Source organism: Cervus canadensis, chromosome 13 (genome assembly GCF_019320065.1).
Source record: "Cervus canadensis isolate Bull #8, Minnesota chromosome 13, ASM1932006v1, whole genome shotgun sequence".
Lineage (NCBI taxonomy): Eukaryota > Metazoa > Chordata > Mammalia > Artiodactyla > Cervidae > Cervus > Cervus canadensis.
Genome location: NC_057398.1, coordinates 7,587,277 through 7,614,356, shown reverse-complemented (window position 1 = coordinate 7,614,356; position 27,080 = coordinate 7,587,277). Strand labels below are relative to the sequence as shown.

The 27,080-nt window shown below is 43.5% G+C and overlaps 1 protein-coding gene across 10 annotated transcripts in view; it reads right to left on the bottom strand.

Annotated features, from left to right (window-relative positions):
• HHAT (hedgehog acyltransferase) overlaps window positions 1-23,316 on the bottom strand; it is a 353,352-nt gene extending 330,036 nt beyond the window's left edge. For 2 of the 10 annotated variants that reach the window (XM_043485093.1, XM_043485098.1), the window contains exons 1-2: window positions 23,083-23,316; window positions 7,054-7,163 (exon numbers count right to left, since the gene is read on the bottom strand). In XM_043485093.1, coding sequence (XP_043341028.1) covers window positions 7,054-7,144 — 91 coding nt within the window. In that variant the 5' untranslated portion in view covers window positions 7,145-7,163; window positions 23,083-23,316. Of the gene's footprint in view, window positions 1-7,053; window positions 7,164-12,225; window positions 12,354-22,570; window positions 22,708-23,082 lie in introns of those variants that run through there. The other 8 variants (XM_043485101.1, XM_043485103.1, XM_043485097.1 and 5 more) reach the window with 7 other exon arrangements.
• Between the last annotated feature and the right edge of the window lie 3,764 nt (window positions 23,317-27,080).

The following is a 27,080-nucleotide window of genomic DNA, read 5'->3' as shown; positions in this document are numbered from 1 at the left end:
TCTACTTCCATAATGTGGGTTAAGCAGCACTTTTTCCTGAATTAGACAGTAAGACATGGAGCCAAGAAGACTCAACATCACACCATCAAACACACTTTGGCAGGGGGATCTGGTTTCTGTGAGCTGTGTGAGCAAAGAAAGGCATTAGAGGAAGAAGACAATTCTTGGGAGTGGCCAAACACTTTGGCACCGACATTTAAAGACAAAAGCATGAAAGATAAAAGAAGCCCCAGGCTAGGGTGTGGTCACTAATAAGTCAAACAGGATGACAGCTTCTGGATCAATGGAGGTGCAGAAAAGATTTGTACCCTCCACAGAAGGGTCCTTTCCCACCTCCATCCCAGTAGCTTTCACCACAGAGAAAGGAAAAGTTTTATTCCAGTAAGTTTGAGATTTTAAGGTTTGAAGTTTTACCGTACAATGGATAAAAGAGCTTCCCCTGTAACACAAGCCACTTAAGGAAATTAGATTATCAACAAACATGAGTGGCAGAACAGAATAAAATATTGGGTCTAGAGTTGGCCAAACCTGTTCCATCGTTTTTCAGATGTGTGGCCTTGGGCAGGTTACATTTTTCAACTTTGGTATCCCTGTCTGGGTAAAGAACTGTAATATTCGTTGTGGTAGAGGCTCCTAAAGATGACCACCATCAATCCCTTCTCGCCCCGTCTATGGCCCCAGCCATAAAAAGCCATAGTCTTTTTTCTGCTTGAATCCAAACTGGCCCTAAGATTTCCTTTGACCAATAAATGAGGCAGAAGTGACATATACAACTTTCTAGGTTGTATTCTAAGAGCTCTGCAGCTTCTGGTTTTATACACACACCATACTCCTTCTTGAAAGCCATGTGGAGAACCACATACAGAGAACCGCAGCATTCCAGTTGACAGCCTCCAGCTGAGCTCTTGACTGATACCCAATCATGTGAGTGAGCCATCTTGGACATTTCAGCCCAGCTCAGCCACCAGAAGACTGCAGCCCAGCCAACAACACACAAAGCAGAAGAGCTGCCCAGCTAGGTCCAATCAGATTTATTAAAAACAAAGTCTTACAGGACGTGAAAATCAGTCCATGCAATCCATCACAACAGGCTAAAGAAAAACCACATTATCGTATCAGTAGAAACACAAAAAGCATTGAAAAAAAAAATGCAATACCCATTTAGGACTTAAAACTCCCAGCAAACTAGAAATAAGAGAGGACCCTTCTTAACTGGATTCAGTTCAATTCAGTTGCTCAGTCGTGTCTGACTCTTTGTGACCCCATGAACCGCAGTACACCAGGCCTCCCTGTCTTTCACCAACTCCCAGAGTCCACCCAAACCCATGTCCATTGAGTCGGTGATGCCATCCAGCCATTTCATCCTCTGTCGTCCCCTCCTCCTCCTGCCCTCAATCTTTCCCAGCATCAGGGTCTTTTCCAATGAGTCAGCTCTTCGTATCAGGTGGCCAAAGTTTTGGAGTTTCAGCTTCAACATCAGTCCTTCCAATGAACACCCAGGACTGATCTCCTTTAGAATGGACTGGTTGGATCTCCTTGCAGTCCAAGAGACTCTCAAGAGTCTTCTCCAACACCCCAGTTCAAAAGCATCAATTCTTTGGTGCTCAGCTTTCTTTATAGTCCAACTCTTACATCCATATATGACCACTAGCCTTGACTAGACAAACCTTTGTTGGCAAAGTAAGGTCTCTTCTTTTTAATATGCTGTCTAGGTTGGTCATAACTTTCCTTCTAAGGAGTAGTAAAGAATATCTTTTTTTACAAAAACCTACTAACATCATACTTAATGGTGAGTAGCTAGAAGCTTTCCTACTCAGATCAGGAAAAAGGTAAGGATGTTGCTTCTCACCACTGTACTGGAAATCCTGCTAATGCAATAAGGAGAAGAAAATGAAATAGAAGGTAAGCAGAATGTCACGAAGAAACAAAATTGTCTACAATTTGTATGCAGATAACATGACTGTCTATCTAGAAAAAACAAAGAATCAACCAAAAAACTCCTGGAACTAATAAGCAATTGTAACAAGGTTATAACCTAAGTCACTTCAGTTATGTCCGACTCTATGGGATCCCACAGCAGCCCACCAGGCTCCGCCATCCCTGGGACTCTCCAGGCAAGAACACTGGAGTGGGTTACCATTTCCTTCTCCAATGCATGAAAGTGAAAAGAGAAAGTGAAGTCACTCAGTCGTGTCTGACTCTTTGCGACCCCATGGACTGCAGCCTACCAGGCTCCTCCGTCCATGGGATTTTCCAGGCAAGAGTACTGGAGTGGGGTGCCATTGCCTTCTCCGAACAAGGTTATAGGATACAAGGTTAATATACAAAAGTCAATCGCTTTACTATAGATCAGCAATGAACAAGTAAAATTTGAAATTAAAAATAGCACCCTCAAAAATGAAATATTTAAGTAACAAAATATGTGTGTTATATGAGGAAAATAACAAAACTCTGACAAATGAACTCAAAGAACTAAATAAATAGAGATATATGTATTTCATGCTCATGGATAGAAAGACTCAATATTCTCAAGGTGTCCGTTCTTCCATACTTGACCTATATATAGTCAATGCAATCCAAATCAAAATTCTAGCAAGTTATTTTGTAGATAACAACAAACTTAGTATCTACTTGGTACAGATTCTAAAGTTTACACAGAGAGGCAAAAGACTCAGAATATACAACATAATATTGAAGGAGAAAAATAAAATTGAATGACCAATACAATCTAACTTCAAGACTTACTATAAAGCTGTGATATGCAAAACAGTTTGGTATTGTTAAAAGAACAGACAAAGATCCACGCAACAGAATAGAGAGCCCAGAAATAGACCCACATAAGTTTACTCAACCAGTCTTTATGACAAATGAGCCAAGGTAATACAATGGAGTATCTCTTCAACAAGTGGTGCTGGAACAAATGAACATCCACATGCAAAAAAAAAAAAAAAAAAAGAATCCAGACACACACAAATGTATATCACAAACAGATATCATAGATCTAAATGTAAAACACAAAATTATAAACTCCTAGAGGATAGTATCAGAGAAAAATCTATGCAATGACTTTTTAGATACAACACCATCGATACACTTTTTAGATACAGCACCATAATCCATGAAAGGACAAGTTGATAAGTTGGGCACATTCGAGTTAAAAACTTTCACTCTGTGAAAGACACAGTCAAGGGAATGAGAAGATAAGCCACAGCCTGGGAGAAAATACCTGCAAAAGAGATATCTGATAGAGGACTATTATCTAAAAGATACAAAACAACTGCCGAAGATCAACAATAAGAAAATGAAAAATTTGATTTTAAAGTGGGCAGAAGTCTTGACATGACACCTCACCGAAGGACTATACAGATGGCAAATAAGCACATGAAAATATGATTCACAGTACATATTGTCAGGAAAATGCAAATTACAACAATAATGAGATACCACTACACACATATTACAATGGCCAAAATCTAAAGCCCCTGACAACACCAAATGCTTACAAGGCTGTGGAGCAACAGGAACCCGTTTCTGGTGAGAATGCAAAATGATATATAGCTACTTGGGAAGAAAACTGGCAGTTTCTTATAAAAAATAAACATACTCTTAATGTACAATTCAGCCACTACTCCTCGGTATTTGCCCAAAGGGAGTGATGGGTGTTGTAACATCCACACAAGCACCTTCATATGGGTTTAACAGCACCTTTATTCATAATCAGTCCTGGGTGTTCACTGGAAGGACTGAGGCTGAAGCTGAAACTCCAATACTTTGGCCACCTCACGCGAAGAGCTGACTCACTGGAAAAGACCCTGATGCTGGGAGGGATTGCGGGCAAGAGGAGAAGGGGACGACAGAGGATGACATGGCTGGATGGCATCACCGACTCGATGGACATGAGTTTGAGTAAGCTCGGGAGTTGGTGATGTACAGGGAGGCCTGGCGTGCTGCGATTCATGGGGTCGCAAAGAGTTGGACACGACTGAGTGACTGAACTGAACTGATGAACTGAACTTATTCATAATCGCCCAAACTAGGAGGCTAAAAGATGCCTTTAAATCAGTGAATGAGTATTCAGACAATGGAATATTGTTCGTCACTATATTCAGACAATGGAATACTGTTCATCACTAAAAAGAAATAAGCTCTCAAGCTGTGAAAAGTCAAGAAGGAACTTAAATGCATATTAAGTGAAAGACACAATTTCAGATTCCAACTATATGGTATTTTGAAATAGGTCAAATTAGGGAACTCCCTGGCAGTCCAGAGGTTATTAAGACTCTGCAGGGGACCCAAGTCTGATCCTTGGTCAGAGAACTAGGACCCCACAAGCCACATGGTGTGGCAAAAAAAAAAAAAAAAAATTTAATGGAAATAGGTGAGACTATGAAGATGGTAAAAGGATAAGTGGTTGCCAGTGGTTAAAGAGGAGGGAGGGATGAACAGACAGAGCACAGAAGATTTTTAGGGCAGTGAAACTCCTCTGTACGATATCATTGATATAATGATGCCAACATGTAACTTACATTTCTCAAAACTCACAGAATGAACGCCACCAAGAATGAACCCTACATTTAGTCACCAAACTATGGACTTTGGGTGATAAGGATACATCAACACAGGTTGTTAATTGTAACAAATCTGGTGCAGGACGCTGGTAGTCAGGGAGGCTGTGCTTGTGTGGGACACTGACTGCATAGAAGCTCTTTCTATTTCCTGCCCAATTTTGCTGTGAACCTAAAACTGCTCTAAAAAAAATAGTCTATTTAAAAGGGGGAAAATCCTCACAGAACAGTGAGTGATAACAAATGGCGGTGGTTGTTTTAAATCACAAAGCTTCAGGGCGATCGGTTATGTAACAATGGAGAACAAAGACACCCCATTTATGGAAAAGACTGATGATTAACTGCTAACACCCATTCTTTCTTTCCTCTTCTATAATAGAACCCTTCAGTTCCTCTGGGGGAGAAAAAAATGGCCTCCCAACCAAAGATTACATTTACGAGCTTCCCTCCCAGGTGATAGGTCCACAGGACTAGGTTCTAGGGAACAGTGGCTGGATGAACAGGATAAAGGAACTTTCAGGGTTATGCTCTGGAAAAGAGGATCTGTCCTCCCCCTCCCTTCCATGCTTCCTGATGGTAAAAAAAAAAAAAAAGTGAAGATGGCAGTTGAGCTGGAGCAGCCACCTCACGTCATGAGGGGGGAACCATATGTCAAGGATGGCAGAGGAACGTGGTAGAAGGAGCCAAGGTCGTGGATGCCCTCCAGACACCATACCAGCCCTGACTATAGTCATTGCAGAGACTGTGTTTCTGCAGCCAAGCCCGTCCTCTAAGTAATACCCCACACCTCACAGGGCTGCTCTAAGGATGGAATGAGACGAGGTCCAGAAAGAACCGAACAGGGAGCCTGACACGGAGCAGGTGAGCTCCGCGCACATGGGCCCTGAAAGCTGAGAGGCTCCAGCAGGGGGATGCCGCTTCTTGGACGGCCTTGACCCAACCGTCTTCATCTACTTTTGACGGTCAGTCTCGGCGACCAAGCCCACAGCGCTGAGCGGGACACGTGAAGAATGGGAGCAAGGCTGATCCTGCCGATGCGAACCAATCCCAGGGACCCGTGTGGAGGCAGACACCCAGAGCTCAGCACTGCCAACCGTGCTTCCCCAACCCGCCTTTGCCGTTTTCAGGAAACTTTACTGAAAGTTTACTGAAAACTGAGCGTTTACTTTCAGCAAACTCTCCTACCTTCCAGATGAAGTCCAGACTCCTCAGCCAAAGGACAGGAAATGGCATCCCAGTCCAGTATTCTTGTCTAAAGAATCCCATGAAGTGTAAATCTATGGCTGATTCATATCAATGAAAAAGAAAAAAAAAAAAAAAAGAATCCCATGGACAGAGGAGGAGCCTGGCAGGCTGCTGCCCATAGGGTCACACAGAGTTGGACACAACTGAAGCGACTTAGCCTGCATGCATGCGTTGGAGAAGGAAATGGCAACCCACTGCAGTGTTCTTGCCTGGAGAATCCCAGAGACAGAGGAGCCTGGTGGGCTGCCACCTATGGGGTCGCACAGAGTCGGACACGATGGAAGTGACTTAGCAGCAGCAGCAGCAGCAGCCTCAGCCAAAGGAATACACAGGAGTCATTCACAACCTACCCCCGCTCCTTGATCAAAGCTCGACCCTTGGCCCCCTCCCTCCAAGCACCAACCCTACCGAGCGGTGTGGAGTTCCCAGGTCACGCTGTGTTTCCTCACACCCCAGCGGCATGGCACACATTTGTCCATTTGCCTGCAAACCCACCTCTGCCCACAGAACCTCTGCTCTCTTCTCTACTTGGCTGACTTCTGTTCTTCCTTAAGACAAGGCTCATCATCACCTCGAGGAAACTGTCCTTGGCTATGGAAGAGACCACTCGTGGACCCGCCAAAATTCTCTCTTCCAATCCTCCCCAGTAAGGGAAGTTTTGTGCAGCTCACTGCCACCGAGCTAACCACAATATTTCCCAGCCTACCAGCTGGGGCCACGGGAATTGGCGCTGGTCAACCGGTGTGAGCAGAAGTGACATGGCGATGTTTGTTCCAAGAAGCTTTAAGGAAAGGAGGGTCCCTCCCCCATCCAAGGGCTTGGTAACAGTTCCTCTTCAACACGTGCACAAAAGCAGGGCAGCCAGCAGGACAAGAAGAGGAAGGGCGTCCAGGCCTCCGACACCGTGGGCAGCCTCCACGTGTCTGAGAGGAGCAGAGGCGAGGGGGAAATTTAAGAGCTTACCACTATTGATCAGTGCAAAGCACCTGCATGGCCTTCAGTGGCCACTGAACCAAACCTTCCTGCTTCAGAGGACCCGCCACAGGATCATCTCGAAGATCCAAGATTAGGGTGGCAACCTCCACTGACTCAGGTCATTGATTCAAACTGCCCAAGACGGGGAAAGCAGAGCGGAGCGCGAGCCATCCCGCGCGCAGGAGGCCGTCGTCCTGATCCTCCACCTCCCAGCACTCCCGCCCCACCTTGCATTCCTGACACAAGTTTAGAAAAACGGGGACCTTACCTCTGGAGACTCTGTAGACTTCATAGAAAGAATAGACGTGGAAGCCTATGGAAGCTAACAGGTAAAAGGACAGTTCCCACCGCGGCAGCATCACTCCACGCCGAGAGCTTCTAGGAAGAGAAACGGAAATAAAAGCCGTAAGCCAAAAGCATGATGCTAGACGGCAACCTCTCATCACCGTCACCAGCCAGGTCCCTTGTGCCCCCAGGGACCGTCACTCGTCAAGACACAACCCTCCTCCCAGAGACACCTCCTCTGCCGTGACCTCATCCCACCTGGTCACATCTCTCTCTCTCTCTCACACACACACACCACACATGCATCACACACACACGTATCACACACACACACACACATCTCACATACACATAATCACATCACACACACATCATACACACACAAACATTACACACACATCACACACACACATATTACACATGGATCACACACACATCACACATGCATCACACACACATATCACACACACATCACACACATCTCACATACACATAATCACATCACACACACACATCATACACACACAAACATTACACACACATCACACACACACATATCACACATGGATCACACACACATATCACACACACATCACACATGCATCACACACACATGTATCACACACACACATCTCACATACACATAATCACATCACACACACACATCATACACACACAAACATTACACACACATCACACACACACATATTACACATGGATCACACACACATCACACACACATCACACATGCATCACACACACATATCACACACACATCACACACATCTCACATACACATAATCACATCACACACACACATCATACACACACAAACATTACACACACATCACACACACACATATCACACATGGATCACACACACATATCACACACACATCACACATGCATCACACACACGTATCACACACACACACATCTCACATACACATAATCACATCACACACACACATCATACACACACAAACATTACACACACATCACACACACACATATCACACATGGATCACACACACATATCACACACACATCACACATGCATCACACACACATATCACACACACATCACACACATCTCACATACACATAATCACATCACACACACATCATACACACACAAACATTACACACACATCACACACACACATATCACACATGGATCACACACACATATCACACACACATCACACACACATATCACACACACATCACACACATCTCACATACACATAATCACATCACACATACACACATCACACACAAACATTACATACACATCACACACATCACACATGGATCACACACACATATCACACACACGCACATCTCACATACACATAATCACATCACACACACATCATACACACACAAACATTACACACACATCACACACACATATCACACATGGATCACACACATATCACACACACATCACACATGCATCACACACACATATCACACACACATCACACACATCTCACATACACATAATCACATCACACATACACACATCACACACAAACATTACATACACATCACACATGGATCACACACACATATCACACACACGCACATCTCACATACACATAATCACATCACACACACACACATCTCACATACACATAATCACATCACACACACACCATACACACACATCACACACATCTCACATACACATAATCACATCACACACACACACATTACACACACATCATAAACACATCACACACAGCACACACACATTACACACACACACATCACGCACACATCTCACACACATCTCACACACACACACATCACACACACACCCACACCACACCACACACACACATCCCGCCTGCCCAGGATGGGCAGGTCTTCCCCTTTGAGCCCCACAGCTGCCCGCCTGCCATCACGGGGTACACCAGCCACTCCTGTCCTCACTCCTGCCACACCAGTCTCCCTGCAGAGCGGACCTTTAGAGAGCAGGGACCACCACCTCAGTCCACAGAACCCAGCACAGGTCACCGAACGCAGCAGGACGGGACCACCACATGCTCCAGGAACAACGGATTATTGTTCAAAAGCCTAAAGAGAAGAGAGACCCAGGGACTTCCCTGGTGGTTCACTGGCCACGACTCCATGCTCAGAGAGCTGGATCCCACACGCTGCAACTAGGAGTTCACACGCCACAACTAAAGATCCTGCAGGCAGCCAAGTAAATAAATACGTTAAAAAACAAAAGCACAACCATCTCTAAACCTCTTCTAACCCAACAGTCTCAACCTCCTCATTCTCCCCTTCAAACGCCATCCCATAGTGGTCTATAAGACTGGGCTGACAAAACCACTGTGTCTTCCATCTTCTGGGCGCTTCTTAAAGGGAAGCCAACAGCATGATCCCACTGGCCGCACTGGCAGACGCTGTGAGTCACCCACTCTGTATATGCAGTCTCCCTTCTTGCCCAGGAACTGAATTTTTATCTGGACACAAGGATGCTGAGCTCATACAATGTATCCAAGGGTGGATATTTGAACAGTTCTGGCTCTGAGGCTGTGGTCATCCCCTTCCTGCTGGGTGGAGTTGGAACAACCACATTTAGACCAAGAGGTGAAAGCCACAGAGAAAAATAAGACAGAGGTGCCTCTGTTCCTGACTGCACATACCACCCCACCCCACCCCCAAAACTGCCCTGGACCTCTTATATCTCTGGACTTTACATGAAAGAGAAATGCATTCCCAGGTTGTTTAAGCCCATGCTGTTCTCCATCTCTCTGTTATGGCAGCCATGTCTATACTCTTAAGTAATAAAGCAGGTAACAGGAAGTCCTAAAATTCTGCAAATTAAATGATCAGTTCCCAAATGACACAGATTTAGCTAAATGTGGCCGTCATTGCTTTACTTAAACCTCTCAAATATGTCAAAGTCAAATTAAAACAAGAGCAAAATGTTAAGCCCCCAGCAAGCACTTCTAATACGTGACAGTGATGCCAAAACTCAGACCTCACCCATGAGCTCATTGTATTTTCACAAGAGTTGGGTGAAGTATGTGCAGCAAGGGAGGCAGGCATTTATAGATGATGAATGTGAACACGGTGAGGTCATTCAATCAGAAATAGTGGAGCCAGGGCTCAAATCCAGGTCTTGAGACCCCTGGGCCCCCACCTCACCCCTCAGGGATGGAGCCCCTTTAGTACCAATTCACGGAGTTACTTGTCCTCAGAGTCTGGCTCAGAACGTTGCCACTCACAAACCCCTTTCTTCTGGGAGTCAGAGCAGGAAGGGATATAAACTTTCCCTTTCATAACATATGAGGTCAGAAATCAGTGGTCCTCCACCCAGACGGCCCCCTGGTTACTACCTACAAGTTGCCAAGGCATGAGTTTCTCCCGCAGAGCTCCCAGAAGACCCAGAATCCACCACTCGTACTTCACGGCCAATCTCTCTAAGCCCCAGTGTTTCAACAACGCCTTCACAGGATCCCCTAGTACTTTTCAGAACCCCTTTGAGCTTCATACATCTCTGGTCACCCTTTATTTTTAAATACCTGGCATCTCCCAGAATATGTTAAGATTTCTTTCGGGGACTTTGTAAGAATATAGTTAATTTTCCATTTAGTGGTAAGCAAATTTCAACCTCTGGGCTTTTTTTTTTTTTTAACTTTTTGTTTTGTCACGGGTTACAGCTGATAAACAACATCATGGTCGTTTCAGGTGGAGAGCAAAGGGACTCTGCCATACATACACAGGTATCCATTCTCCCCCCAAACTCGCCTGCCATCCAGGATTCCACAGAACGCTGGGCAGAGCTCCCTGTCCTACACGGCAGGTCATTGTTACAAGCTCTGAGCTTTGTATTCGCTCTCCTTCCCAAGGATGCTCGTATTACTATATTGGATAACTTCCTCCATCAGCGAAGAGCTGAGCCCCTCTTCAAAAGCTACTGAAATTTGAACATAAATAATCCTGGAGAATAACTAAAACTTCCACAAGTCCTGCACTTTTGAAGGTTTTAGTGAACATTCTCCTTCGAGGACAACTCCCCTGAATTGGTGACTTCACTGTCAGAAAAGTAGAAAACTCAAATGTTTTTTGACGCTGCTCTTGGCTATATGGTATATGTTCTGCAGACATATACACAGAGATGCTTAGTAATAAGCAACAAAGTGGAGGGCTGTGTCCTCATATTTAACATTTGGGGACTGGACCAGCCTCCTGCTGACAGCACAGTAGTGGATTCTGCATCAGGCAGACCTGGGGGGTTACCGGGCTCTGCCAATGGCTCAGGAATTTAAGTGGGTCACAGCTTCCCAGATATGCTTCCTCGTAGACAATTTATTAAGTGGATTAAATGTAAAAGGCGTACCTAGGGCCTGACACAGAGGAAGCACTCAGTGAACACTAGCTAAAATCCGTCCCAGTGGATCAGTTAGTGAACTGAACTGATCGGGAGCTTACCTGGCCAGAGCCCTGGGTTTCCTTCTGAACTGACGATCTCTAACTGACCATCCATGGGGGGAGGGACTGAGCATCCCACCTGCTCTGGGCCTTCTTCCGCTCATCCGCACCCCAAGAGCTTCTCCAATGTCTCATCCCCCTCCTGTCCCCACATCCAGCCCCAAGGCCACCCCAGACAGCACAACGTGTCCTTGGGGACCCTCTGGAGAGCTTTCTGCCCAGGGTCTCTCATCACCATCTCTTTTCTTCGCTTGAAAAGGAATTATATGCAGTACTCACTCCTCTTGCCTCACCATTCACAACCCCAGAAATGTAACCTCAGAACACCGCCACCACACACGCACCCAACTTGTCCTTAACAGACCTTTCTTCCTTAATAATTCTTTTCAACTCTTGTCCACTTATCTCAAGAAGACTGCTCTCTCAGGGCTCTCCCCACCTCTGTTCATTTCAGCTGTGCGCTCGGAGAGCCAATCAGGGTAGATATGACTCAAGGGATTTAATGACACAACAGTATCAAAGAAAAGAAAGCTGCACCTTTGGGAATACAACTAGAATTTTTTTTTTTTCTAATGTCCAAACTCATAAAGGTTCCTAAAGACTCAGAAAATTCTCAAGTTTCTAATGTTTCAATTTTCTAAATATGATTATGCTATTCTTTAGGCACAAGATACCACAATGAAATCCAAGAAGTCCTTACTCAAATGTGTAAGTGATGCCTCTCTTCTGTTTTTCATGCACAGATTCAGGGCTGCAGCAACATTATCAGCTAAGTGGGCATCCAGGTGACAGCCTGGACTTCCCTTGTGGCTCAGATGGTAAAGAATCCACCTGCAATGCAGGAGACCCAGGTTCAATCCTTAGGGCAGGAAGATTTCATGGAGAAGAAGGGAATGGCAACTCACTCCATTATTCTTGCTTGGAGAATTAAATGGACAGAGGAGCCTGGGGCTACAGTCCACGGGGTTGCAAAGAGTCAGACATGACTGAGTGACTAACACTCACACTCTCACATTCAATAGCCTAGAAATTCATCACCATTTACATCATGATTTCTATAGGAAATGGCCAATCTACAACAACACGGCCTGATTTAAAGTAGGAATCCACATGATCACTCTATATAAAGGAGGTTGCGTTACTGATGTGAGTGAGAGCTAAGGAGGGTTATGGGGAGATCTGATGGTGAACATGTGTCTGAGAACACTTCCACTTCAGAGGGAATCTTCGTCAGGACCATGAGAAAGAAAAAAATGTGTATAGTTTAGGAGCCAAGTGGCAAAGGGTCTTAAACACATATGACATTCAATCTTTGAGTGAAGCTTCAGGAAGACGACCTTTGACATGGTGGTAGCATCGAGAGGCAGGGAGGTCAGCAATTCAGGCCCTCGGTAGGAAGAGGAGTGAAAGTTCTAGAACCAAGCAACACAGAGTAGGAAAAATCAAGTTGTACACGGCACCAAACTAATCCAGGAGGCTGTGAGGTGGAGGGGGAATAAAGGACCTAAAACAGCATCTCTGAAGCTGTTAAGACTACATTATCTCAAAGTTAGTATTACTGAAGAGAGTAAGGAACTGGCACAAGTGAAGACTAAGAGAGAAAAATGCATTTAAGATTAGGTCTTGGAAGAAAACCATGGCAAAGGTTTTCCTGGGATTAAGGGAAAGAAGTCAGACTGGATGAACAAGATTTCTCTACCTTGTATTAGGTATAAGAGCCCCAGGCTGAGTAGTTTCAAAAAGTACTAGATTTATCCGGGAACCATAGAACTCATGGGGCCCACATAATAAAATCTTAGCTGGAAAATGGCAAGACTTCCTCCACGAAGAGGGATTTTTCTATACTGAAACGACGTACATTTGCTTTCACGTTGTAATTTAACACTCCACCTGCTTTCAAAGATGCCATCCACTCTCATTCCCACCAGGAGGACTAACAGTTAGCTCTTTTTTCAGGGATCAGAGTCCTGCTCAGAGAAAAGGCACAATCTGCCCAAGGACCCAGAGAAGCCAGCAGTGGAGCAAAAAACAGAACCCAATTTCTCAACTCCCACTCTCTCAGGCAGAAATCCTGTTCCTTACTCTTGGCAGAAAAGGACAGCTCACTGTGCCAAAGCCTGAAGTGTGCATACACACAACTGCTGTAAGATGCTTTTCCCCTGCAATTTCCAGTATCTTTTCAAAAGTCCTTTATCTTTACTGTTGCTAAGTACAACAAATGGATTCCAACACTTTCACTTTAAATTCCTTCCTGCTCCTCGCCCTTGGTATTTAGCATTAAGTGGGCTCTAAATAAGCACCACAGGCTTCCACGGTGGCTCAAACAGCAAAGAATCCACCTGCAATTCAAGAGACCTGGGTTCGATCCCTGGGTCGGGAACTTCCCCTGGAGAAGGGAATGGCAACCCACCCCAGTGTTCTTGCCAGGAGAATTCCACAGACAGAGAAGCCAAATGCTCCCATGCACCAGATGACTTTAAAACAGCAACCTCAGCATGAAGCTGACAATCTCCACCACCATCACCATCATCATGCCCAACTAACTAAACTGAAATATTTCTCTACTGAGTTTACCCAGAGTTAAGTAACAGCTGTACTCGAATACTGACTCATTACGACCCAGATGCTGGGAAAGATTGAAGGCAGGAGAAGGGGACGACAGAGGATGAGATGGTTGGATGGCATCACCAACTCAATGGATATGAGTTTGAGCAAGCTCCAGGAGTTGGTGACAGACAGGGAGGTCTAGTGTGCTGCAGTCCATGGGGTCGCAGAGTCGGACATGACTGAGAGACTGAACTGAACTGAACTGCACTCTAATAAGTAATATTGACAGATTAGCTATCCTGAGAGGGCACTTTAAAAGTATTCTTTCACTTAATCTCCATAAAAGCTCTGAGGTTGGTACTTCTGGTACCCTCATTAACACAAAAGACCACCAAAGCCCCGAAGGATCAAGAAATCTGCCCCAAATCACACAAATCTAAGCAGCAGAGCTTAGATTCATACTCACCAAGTCTAATTCCAGAGCCTTCCTTCACCCACCTCCCTATTCTTCAAGTTTACCGGATTCATTTTTTTCAACATCTATGATGAAATCAATTCATCAAGAAAGCTAGAAGATAATACAAGCTATACACATGCAAAAGAATTTAAAGTTATGTGTAATACAGATACTCCCCAGGAAGAAAATCAGCTAGATGTAATCCAAATACACAGGAAACAAATCTAACTCACACATTTCTAAAGAGATTTACTGAAGAAGACGAACTAAACCAAACCAATTTACCTCAGATATAAGAGGGGAAAGTCAGCAGTTATACAGAGATAAGGGTTGCGTAAACTTGAAATAGTTCTCCATTTAGGAATAAATGAGCACTCTGGAAACCACAAAGTAATAAAGTAAAAGAAACTCATGTCCACTGAAATGACAAAGGCATTACAGAAAAGAAAATGACATAGCAGAGCAATATTCTGGCACATGTGGAAAAAAAATGTTAGGAGATTTTTACTCTTTTTCAGGTCCAACTTGTTGAAACAGAGACCTAGTTCGCAGAATATAAATTACATGACTTCTACCAGAAAAACCAAGCCCAGATTCATGGTGTCTTCTCATAGTACAGTGTTCTCCCAACCTTGCTTAAGCGTCTGATTCTTCTACCCACATCATTCTAAAGAGAAACACTTTCCTAAACCCAGAAAGGCTTCACCAATACATTGGAATGATCAGCTGTGATTGGAGAGGTCCACTGGGCTGGGCAAAAGTCTAATCACTGAATATTTAAAAATACATTATCACGACGTCCAAATATGCACCAAAATATTATGTATCAGCTATGTGTCATTGTGCAATAAATCATTCCAAAACACGGTGGCTTAAAATAACAAGCTGTATTCTCTCCTGGGATTCTGGGGGGTGGCAATCTGGGCAATCCTTCTGCAGATCTCACCTGGCATCAATTCACATGACTGTCACTGCCCTGGCTCAAGGCAGCTGGAGGGGACAACATGATCCCACTCACATGTCTGGCATTTGGTGCCAGCCATCACCTAGGTGCCTTACTTCTCCTCCACGTGGGCATGTGTCCTCTAGCAGGCTGGGCCTTGACAGCATGGTGGCTCCGGGGTCTTAAAAGAACAAAAGCAAGAGGGGCAAGGTCTCTTAAGGACCAGTCTCCAGAATTCACAGTATTGGTCAAAAGCTCAGCCCAGACTCAAGGGGGAAGAAGGTTCCATCTCTTTACTGGAGGAGCGTGTGTATGTGAAGACGCTTCAGCTGTGTCCCACTCTTTGTGACCCCGTGGACTGTAGCCCGCCAGGGTCCTCTGTCCATGGGATTCTCCAGGCAAGGATTCTGGACTGGGTTGCCATGCCCTCCTCCAGGGGATCTTCCCAACCCAGGGACTGACCCACGTCTCTTATCTGCTGCACAGGCAGGCAGGTTCTTCAGCGCCAGCTGGGAGTATCTTAAAAAGGGGCAGAGACATGGCTTACCACACCAGGATGTTAGAACTGCTAATAAGTAAAATCTGGAGACGCAGTGGGAAAACAACATCTCACAGGAGATCTTTATTAAGTAAAATGTCATAAAGGTTGAGAGAGACGTACATTTTAAAAAATTACCTTCCCAAACCAAATTTCAAAATCAGTACTGTCACCTGGTCTGATTGAGCCAGTTTGGGAATTTCTTTTGTTGGGTTGGCCAATATGTTTGTTAGATTTTTTTTCCCCACAAGATGGTACAGAAAAACCCAAACGAACTTTTTGACCAACTCAATACAATACCCTACCTGACCATTTCCAGTAACACTGCAAAGCAGGGAAACTCTATTTCAAAGAAGTTCTTATTGTTATCTTTTTTTTCCTTAAACTGAGTCAAAATCTGCCCCTCTATTTCTAAAAAGCATTCTGCTGCTAGTGTTACGGTACCTGGTGAAACTAAAAGCACGGAGGCAGGAGAGAGGGATAGTTTAAAGCGTGGGTCTGGAGACAGAATGCCGAAGGCTGAATCCCAGCTTTGCGACTTTCTAGCTGTGTGACCTAGTACAAGCTGCATGATCTCTCTGTGTTTCGGTGCCCTCACTTATAAAATAGAGATGGCAACTAGCTTCTGAGAGTTGCCATGACGACTAAATGCATCTACAAAGAGATAGAACATTACGTTGATCATAGTAAGCTCTAAAATGCTTACTCTTGTTGTCTTTAGTATTATTCCCACTATTATTAAGTATACTGAAAGAATAATTCATTATTCTTGCCAATCATACTCATAAATACTGAAAGATAAGAATTAATGCCATCCGCTCCACCCCAAGCCCTCTTCCAGGACAAACCCCCAGGCTGCCTTCAATCACTTCTTCCATGGCTTGGTTCCCAGACCCTTTATCAGCTGTCAGTTGTCTCTTCACAGTACAGGTACCTAGAACTGAACACAAAATCCCAGGAGTGCAGAGCCAGAGTAGGACAAGACCATCATTTCTCCTCTTGGGCAACCAGACTTCAAACGGTGAAAACTGAGACTCATTCCTTCATTCGACAAACATCAATGAGCTCCTACAGAGAATCAGGAACTGTGCTATTGGTGAAGACAAAATAGAAAGATTCCATCTGGAGGTTCCCCCAGATATGGCTCCCCTAGAAAAATGTCCGTGCCCTAATCCCCGAACATGTAAATATGTTACCTTACACGGCAAAGGGACTCTGCAGATGTGATTCGGTTAAAAATCTCGAGATGGGGACATTATCCCCAATAATCCACATGGGCCTGATGTAAGCACAGGGTCCTGCTAAGAGGGAAGAAGGCAGGTCAGAGACAGACAGGAGAGAGGATGATGGAAGCAGAGGTTAGAGGGATACGCTCTGAAGATGGGAGGAAGGGGCCAAGAATAAAGGAATATAAGAAAGAACATTAGCAAAGAAAAAAGATACCCCCCTGTCCCCCCACCACACCGAGTCTCTAGAAGGAACACAGCCCTGACAACCCAGTTTGGACTTCTGATATCCAGAACTATAAAATAACCAATTTCTGTTGTTTTATGCCACAAAGTCTATGGTAATTCGTTACAGAAACAATAGGAAACTAATATGTCACCCCTATCCTCAATTAGTTCATGGTCAAGTGGGAGTAAAGTACTTCATTAAAAGGATTTATATAAAACATCAGAATATTTTAATCTAATTGTTATAAACTAAAAACTTAAGCTGCAAGAAAATGAAACCTGAAAACAAAATTTTGTATTCTGTTCTCAACTTAGCATTTTTCAACTTCCATCTCACACTGCTGTCAATCTTAATATCAAACATAACTCTAAGTCCTTTTATATGAACTGCCCTTAAGCCAGATCTCTGCTGTTAAAAGATCGGAAGAAAAGGGGGCCGATTTATAAGCCCCCAGTTCAGAAAAGTTACTGATGTGATATTGTATCCCTTTCCTGGAAAATTCTCAACCTATTTGAAGCCTTTTCAATCACCAGAATCATGCCCACCACATCTTATACTCCCCAGATTAGGGGCAGCTGAATGAATCAAAAATTTTAATAATATATTTTAAGTGAATTTTGTATTAAAGTATGCTTAATTTAAAAAAAAAATGTATAAGGCTTTCAAAAAGCAAACTCATTCCAGTAATTACTACTTAGATAAAAAACTGAATTCCCTCTCTGTCCTTTCAGTTCCACTAAAGGTGACCACTAGCACGACTCCTAACACTCTAGTTTATTTAGTTTTGCCCATTTTTGAACTTCCAAAAAAAAAAAAAAATGGATTCAAAGAGCCCTAACTCTTGCTGTGTCTACCTTTTCTTCAGTTCTACCATCGCAAGGCTTGTCCATGCTGTGTGTTAAGCAATGATGTGTTCATTCTCATTACTGTGGGGTATTCCATTGTATAAGCAATTTGCTTATAATACACTTCTGTCCATTCTACTATTGATGAACACGTGGGTTGTTTTCAACTTCAAGTTATAAGGAATAATACTGTTCTGCATCTACTATTACATGTCTTTCGGTGCAAATGTATTTGCTTTACTGTTGAGAGTTGATCAAGAACGGGGTAGCTGAGTCATAGGAGATGCATCTGCCCAGTTTTAGTAATGATACTGCAATACTGCAAAACAATTTCCAAAACAGTTATACTAACTTCCACATCCATCAACCATCATGAATGAGAGGTTGAGTTTTCCATATTCTAACCAGTACTCAGCACTGACAGGGTTTTGTGTTTTTTAGCCACTCTGGTGAGTATAGAATGATATCCCATTGTAGCTTTAATTTGTATTTCCCTAATTACTAATGAGGTTAATCCCTTTTTCACATGTTTATTATGTATTTGAAAATCCTTTTTGGGAAGTGACTTGCCCATTTTTCTACTGGGCTATCTTTTTCTCAATGATTTGTGAAAAACTGTTTCTACATTCTGGGTATGAGTCCTTTATTGGATATAGCCCTTACAAATACCTTCACCCATCCTGCAAGTTGCCTTTTCTCTCTCTCTATGGAATCTTTCGATGAACAGTGGTTCTTACCAATATTTTCTTCTATAATTAGTGTTTTTTGTGCCCTATTCAATAAACCTTTTCATAAAGGCGTTCTACTTTGCTTTCTTCCAGAAGTTTCTTGTTTCAGATCTCCCATTTAGCCATATGACATATTGATTAATTTTTGTATACAGGGTGAGGTAGATGATCAAAATTCACCTTGTCCATTTGGATATCCAATAGGCCCAGCATCACTGACTGAAAAGACTGTCCCTTCTCTAGAGTACTGCAGAGTCACTTCTGTTATAAATCAAGAGATCTCAGACCTGTGAGCCTGTTAATGGACTCTCAACCCAGTTCCATGGTCTACCTGGCATTGTATCCACACCAGGCTGACAAACTACCCGCTCATCTAGCAGCTTAAGTCTTCCAACTTTGTTCCTTTAACTAAGATCGTCTAGAATTTCAATATATATTTTAAAATTAGCTTATCAGCTATTTTTGGAAAAAAATCTGTTGGGATTTCAATTGGGCTTATAATGAAACCACAGAGTTATTTGTGGAACAGGGATACAAAGAATTTTTATCACAAAATGGGTACTGAATTTTATTAAGTAGCTTTTCTCCTTTATTATGTGACTAAATTACAATTACTGATTTTCTAATGTTAGACGAAGTTTACATTCCTGGAATAAATCCAACCTGGTCATGGCTTAGTGTCCCATAAATACAGGTATAGGTCACTAGGTTTGATTTACCAATACTTCCTTTTAGGGCTTTTGTGTCTTTTCCATGAGAGTCTGGTCTAGAGTTTCTTGTAACCTCCTTATCAAGCTTTAGTAACAGGGTTATGCTGGCCTCATAAAAGCAGTCAGGGAGTAGTCCTTCTTTTTTATTTTTTATTATTTTTTTTTTTTTTAAATTTTTTGTTTTTTTAAATGTTTGTAATGTTGCACCAGTGAAGCCATCTGGGCCTGGAAATTCTACTCTGAAAAGGTTTTTAAATACAAATTTAATTTCTTTACAGATATGGAACTACACAAATTTTCTAGTTCTTGCATCTTATGAGGTATTTTATTCAAAAAACTTGTCCATGTCATCTGAATGTTCAAATGTACTACCATCAAATTGTTCACAATAACATCTGAAGATTTTTTAAAAACATCTGTAGGATATGTAGTGATAACTCCTTCTTGCCCGACACTGGTAACACCATACACCACTGGAGGGAAGGAAATAAAAGAAGACAGGCATGCATTAGATAACAAAACCACTGTTGTGGGAATATTCCCCAGCAGAATTACGCACAGCAAGATCAGCGCAGATGGAGCAGCTAAGCAATCCAGCAATTCTCTTTCAACAGCTTGGACCATCAAAAACAACTGTGAACCTGAGGGCAAGGAGACAGGAACTGAAGGAGAAGGAAACAAACTGTAACGCCGTACGGTGGCCAGCAAGAACGTGGAAGAAAAACCGCCACTAAAAAGGGTTTGTAACCCAGACACCCAGCCTGCTACCCACAAGGTGTTCATGGTCTCCTGAATCCTACCTATGAACCTCAATGCCCTCTTCTCATACATCTTTATTTTCACGAACCTCTGAAATTCGGGAGTTCATTTGATTATATATGAGGAGAGCAAACCATACTAGCATTTCCAGTGACTCTGTCACCAGTAAGAGTCACAGATTCTGTTACGCCACAGTGCAGCTGTTGCAAATACTGCAAAATATCATTTACACAGGCATCACTACTTTGAAATCCTGAGACCTTACCTGATACAGCATGGAATTTTGATACTTAGTGGATTTTTTTTTAAAGAAATACATTATAATTTGGGGGGGTTTGTACTACTTTGATTGCTGTTTCAATAGAATTTGTAACTCTATGTATTTTTAAATGCCTTTTAAAAATTGGCTTCCCCAGACTTGAAAGAAGTCCATGGCAACAAAAAAAAAAAGGGTAAAGCACCCGACAAGGAATCAAGGATCTCACCCATGCCAGGGAGCTCCCAGGCAACAGTTAAGGAGCACCTTCCCTCAGCTAGGCCCTGCCCTGGAAGGAGACACAGATGAGTAAGGTTCACCCTGGCTGAAAGCATTAGTCACTCAGTCTTCTGTCCACCTCTTTGTGACCCCATGGACTGTAGCCTGCCAGGCTCCTCTGCCCATGGAATTCTCCAGGCAAGAATACTGGAGTGGGCTGCGATTTCCTACTCTGGGGAAGAGAGAGGAGACCCCACCCACGGATCAAACCTGGATCTCCAGGGCTGCAGGTGGATCCTTCACTGTCTGAGCCACCAGAGAAGGCCATCACCCCGGCGAGTTCTGACATTACCTACAGAGTTAACACCAACACAGAGCCACCCACAAAAATGACTGCTTTCTCCAGAGACGTGGCCTTCAGCCTTAGTCTATATAACCTACTTCCCAAGGAGGGGGCAAAATAAACAATAAACAAAGCATAGGCTTTGATCCAGAAAGAGAAGTGCAAAACCCGACCCCAACACCTACTCTCTGTGGCTCTGGCATCTCCCCTAAGCCTTTCTTTCTTCTGCTGTGACAAGGGTTAATACTATCCTTCCCGGTTACGGCAAGCTTTAGAAATACTGAATTTAAAGCACCTAACAAGCACATCATTCCTGTTACTATTAGTTCAATCTTTCAGGTCAGAGCTCTGATCCAACACTTAATGACAATTATGGTCTGTCACTGAGACAAGAGGGAGGAAAAAATACAGAAAAGATGGACCATGAACACGGGAAGGAAAAAAAAATCATTCTTCAAAGTCCAGTATAAAGTTCCCTCCTCAGGAAAGCTTTCCCCCTCCTCTCCTAGTGTTCCCACAGCATTTATCACGGGGCAGTAAACACGTAGCTCTGCGACTCAATGAAGGAACACAAAAGAGTAAGGGAGAGCAACAATGAGTTTCACCCCCATATAATACAAACCACCCTGGATGCCAATTCAGCGGCCTGACCGCCCTGATCCAAGAGCCACGAACCAATCAAGCGGCACATTTCTTAACGCCAATGCCATCCATCCTAGTACCTCTCCCGCCCGCTTTGGTACGAACTGCGGGGAGGAGGGCCTTCCCACGTAAAGACTGATGCCACCTAAAGGTCAGGCGTGTAAGAAAGGAGGGAAACTTGAGTCCGGAGAGTAGGAAGCAACAGAAGTCTCTAACTTTGGGGGGGGGGGGGGGGGGGGTAGGGGGGGCGTCCCTGGAGCCGCAGCAAGTCAGGCAGGCGCACTTCTAAGACCGCTAAGGGGTCCCGCGTCCACACTTCCCGCAACAGTGCCAATTTGGGACGAGGCCAGGGAGAGGGGGGCGCTGGCAGGGGCGCGCACGGACTCGGCCGGCCGGGGGAGCCCCGCCTCGATCCCGGCGCACGGCCGCCGCCTTTGTCTCCAGCGCGGGACCCGGCGCGTCCTCTGCCCCGCCTCCGGGCGCGCACGCAGGCACTGGAATGGGAAACGGAAAGCGTTTGGTGCGTTTCTTTTTGTTTTTCAACCTTAAGAAAAAGTCAACACCTAACTTCCCGAGGACCCTCTACGGTCACCAGCTACCAACCTCCGGCCGCGCCGGGCGGCGGCGATGTTCCCGCGCGCCCCCAGTTCCCCCACAACCCTCGGCACCTCCGTGTCGGCGGCGGCGGCGGCGGGCTTCTCGGGAAGCCGCCCTCTTCCCCGCGAGCGGCGGTTGGAGGCCCAGCCCCGCGCGCGTCCTCGGAGCACGTCCCCGCCCTCGGGCCGGCGCGCGCCGCTCCGGACTGCCGGGCTCGCGAGCGGGTGGTGCCCGCTGGGAACTGTGGCCAGCAGGCCGCGCGGCTGGAGCGGGCCAGTGGGAAGGCGACCCGCCCCTCCGCACCGGGAGCGACCGGAGCCGGCCCACCGGGGTCCAGCCCCCGCTCGCCCGCGGGCCCAGGTGCCTGCGCTTAGCAGCGCGCCGATCTCTTCACCCTGTTTGTTAATTGCAGGCACCGATCTCTCCTCCACCCCTTGTTAATTGCAGGCACCGACCGCTGCACCTCGTTTATTAATTGCAGGCCTGCGGCTGCCAGCAAATTTAAAAACGGAAGTCACCTGAAATCCGGCTCTAGTGGTCCCCACGGACGTTTTGCAGGCTAAAGGAGGTAGCTTGGTGGGGTGGAAAGAGGGCGGGCTTTGGCGCTCGGGCGGCTTCTAGAGCTTGCCGTGTGAACTTAGCCCCTGTGAGCCGCCCTGTCCTCCTCTGTAAAGCGGAAATAAGCTTTCCCTGCTTTCCTAGAGAATTAAGAGTGAAGACTAAAAGAGATGAACTTCGTGAACGGCAAAGCAACTTACAAGGATGATCAGCCCAACGGAACGTTGTGTCAGTGATTTTGAATAGGTTGTAAGAGTGGGAGATACGAAGCTGTCTTGGACCGTGACTTCCTGCCAGGTGTTACTCAGAGGCCTCCAGTGCTAGGGCTGCCAGAGTTCCACACTTAGCTGAGCAGGAGAATCATCTGGGCTCTTGTGAAAACTGCTGGCACTTGGATCCTTCTTCATGCCGAAAGAATCAGACTCCCCAGGGGAAGAGAGTCTCAGGTGGCTCTTTGATCAGATACATGTGGATAACTCTGCATTAGGTAGCAGGAAAACACAGTGCTCTTAAGTTTCTTCTAACAGTCATTGAAATAGTCCAGAAGATTATGTTTCTGACTGCAAAATTCTCTGGGAAACCAGAGTACAAACTCTCTGAGAACAGGTGCTAGCTCCTATAAGCTCCCTCAACCATCCCCACCCTCAACCATAATACAGGATGATGTTAAGGAAGCAAGTGTTAATAAACTAGCCCCAAGTAGGAGTGCCAGGTGTAGCAAAAATTCAGGCTGCCTAATTAAAATTGAATCGCAAATAAACAAAGAATGATTTTTCAAAATATCGGTATAGCCCATGAAATATTTAAGACATGCTGATTTTTTTTTAATCTGTTGTTTATCTGAAATTCAAATTTAATTGGGCATCCTGTATTTGATGTGGCAACCCTCACCCAAAGGGTTTGGCAGGCTGAGAGATAGAGTAAGAACTCAGCATAGCAAGTGTCAGATTCAGGGTCAGGAATGATATAACAGCTCCTGTGTTATTTCTAAATGACCCTATTGGACAGTAGTGTAGGTTCATTGTCATTTACCTTTAACCCCATTCTGCACACACAGCATATTCCCCGGAAAACACAAAATGAAAATAAGAGCTGATTTCATCATAGGTAAATTAAAAAGTCAATTACATTAAAATAGTCAAATTTTAAAGGTAAGCAATAGACTGGGAAAAGTATTTGCAGAAACTATGATACAAAGTGTTATTACTTACTAAGTATAGATTAAATACAATCACTAAAGAATAGAAGCCAGTTGTAGATGAGCAAGACACATGAATAAATACTTTAAAAAAGAGAGAGAAACCTAGGATGTACAATTAGGAAACAAACATATTGCAAAAAGTTCAAAGTAGTGCAAAGTAAAATAACAATTTTTCACCAAAAAAAATTGACAAAAACTAATAATTTTAAAGGCTGGCAAGGGTACTGTATGATAGCACTCGTACACTTTTTTGGTTGGTGAACAATTTGGCAGTATCAAAACCCTTACAATTATGAAAACCCTTAATGTTTAAATCTTTTGGTTTTGAACTTTGTTTATGGGAATAGATTCTAAGGAAATAATCCATAACTTAGAAAGTGCTCTTTACAGTTTTAATTTTATTTATTTTTTGGGCCACGGGATTCAGTATCTTAATTCCCTGACCAGGTATCGAACCTGTGCAGCACAGAGTCTTAATCACTGGACCACCAGGAAAATCCCTCAATTTTAAATTACATCATTTCAATTTTACCATGATAAGGAAAATATTATAATGTACCAAAATATACTAGAGGAGAGGGGGGATATCCTGAAGTTCTATAATTTTCCAGACATAAAGAAGTGGAAATTAAACAAAAATTTACACATTCTGTGATCTATTATATTTGCAACCTTTTAAAAATAATGGTTACTATTCATATGTAATATGATCGTAACTAAATACTTTTTAAATCTGTGCCTGGAAAAAATGACTGGAAAGGAAATAAGGTTATATCTGGGTGGTAGAACTTTATTCTTAATTTTTTTACATTTTTGTTGAGATTAATTAATTTGATAATAGATAAATCTCAATGTGGTGCCACCTAAAAAACAAAGAACTTGTCTTATCATATCAGTTTTAAAAACACTAAAATCTCACCTTTGCACACTCATGCATTAAATGCTGAAACTATCTAAATAGTAAAAAAATTTCCTTAAAACATTTTCCCTAAATATAAACATAGAAACACCTTAACCAACTCTGCACATTATCTATTAACCTAGGATCTATCTTAGCAAATTGTTCTATGCTTAATTTATCAGCTTAGTCATTTACACAACCATATAATAATTAAAATGCCTTAAGTATTTTTTAAATTTAGCAAATTATATGAAGCCTTGGGTTTTTGTCCCTTCAAATTACATTCTCAACAGGGGCAAGCTTAATTGCATGGACTTTTTAAAAATTGTGTAGTAAAATACCACAATGTTTACCATCATAATTATTGTTAAGCATACAGTCCAGAATATATAAGTTAAGTATATACCCTTAGTTATACCACTCCAGGCTCTTCCTCTTGCAGCACTGAAACTCTGTACCCATTAAACAGTAGCTGCCCACTACCCTAGTCCCTGGCAACGCCATTCTACTTTCTGTCTATGAATCTGACTACTCTAGGTCACTTATGTAAGTGGAATCACGCAGCATTTGTCCTCTGGGAGTGGTTTGTTTAACTTAGCATAATGCCTTCAGGGCTTAGCTTTATTGTAGCCTGTGTCAGAATTTCCTTCCTTTTTAAGGCTAGATATTACTCCATTGTATGTATATACAATTGTTACCCATTCTCTGTCAGTGGACACTTGGGTTACTTCTGCCTTTTGTCTATGAATAATGCTGCTTTGTGCATGGGTATACAAATACCTCCTCCAGACCCTGCTTCCAATTCTTCTGGGTTTACAAGGAGAAGTGGAATTGCTAGATCACACAGTAATTCTTTTTTTTTTTTTTTTTTTCATATTTTTGTGGAACAGTCATACTGTTTTCCACAGCCACTACACTCTTTTACATTTTATTTTCCCACCAGTGTACACAAGGATTACAAGTTCTCCACATCCTCACCAGTGCTGTTTTATTGGAATTTATTTGTTTTTTGTTTCTTTGATTTTTGATAGCAACCATCCTAGTGGGTGTGAGATGATCCATCATTGTGATTCTGATTTACATTTCTCTAATAATTAATGAACCATCCCCAAGGAAAAGAAATGCAAGAAGGCAAAGTGGTTGTCTGAGGAGGCCTTACAAGTAGCTGAGAAGAGAAAAGAATTGAAAGGCAAAGGAGAAAGGCAAAAGACATACCCAACTGAATGCAGAGTTCCAGAGAATATCAAGGGAGAGAAGAAGCCTTCTTAAGTGAACAATGTAAAGAAATAGAGGAAAACAATAGAATGAGAAAGACTAGAGATCTATTCAAGAAAACTGGATATACTAAGGGAACAATTCATGCAAAGATGGGCACAATAAAGGACAGAAACAGCAAGGACCTAACAGAACCAGAAGAGATGTCAAGAATACACAGAAGAACTACACAAAAAAGGTCTTAATGGCCTAGATAACCATGGTGGTGTGGTCACTCAACTAGAGTCAGACATCCTGGAATGTGAAGTCAAAGCATTGGGAAGCATTGCTATGAACAAAGCTGGTGGAGGTGATGGAATTCCAGTTGAGCTATTTAAAATCCTAAAAGATGATAGTATTAAAGTGCTATAGTCAATATACCAGCAAATCTGGAAAACTCAGCAGTGGCTGCAGTACTGGAAAAGGTCAGTTTTCATTCCAATCAGAGAGGCAATGCCAAAGAATGTTCAAACTACTCTACAGTTGCACTCATTACATGTTACCAAGGTAATGCACAAAATCTTTCAAGCTAGGCTTCACTGTATATGAACTGAGAACTTCCAGATGTAAAGCTGGATTTAGAAAAGGCAGAGGAGCCAGAG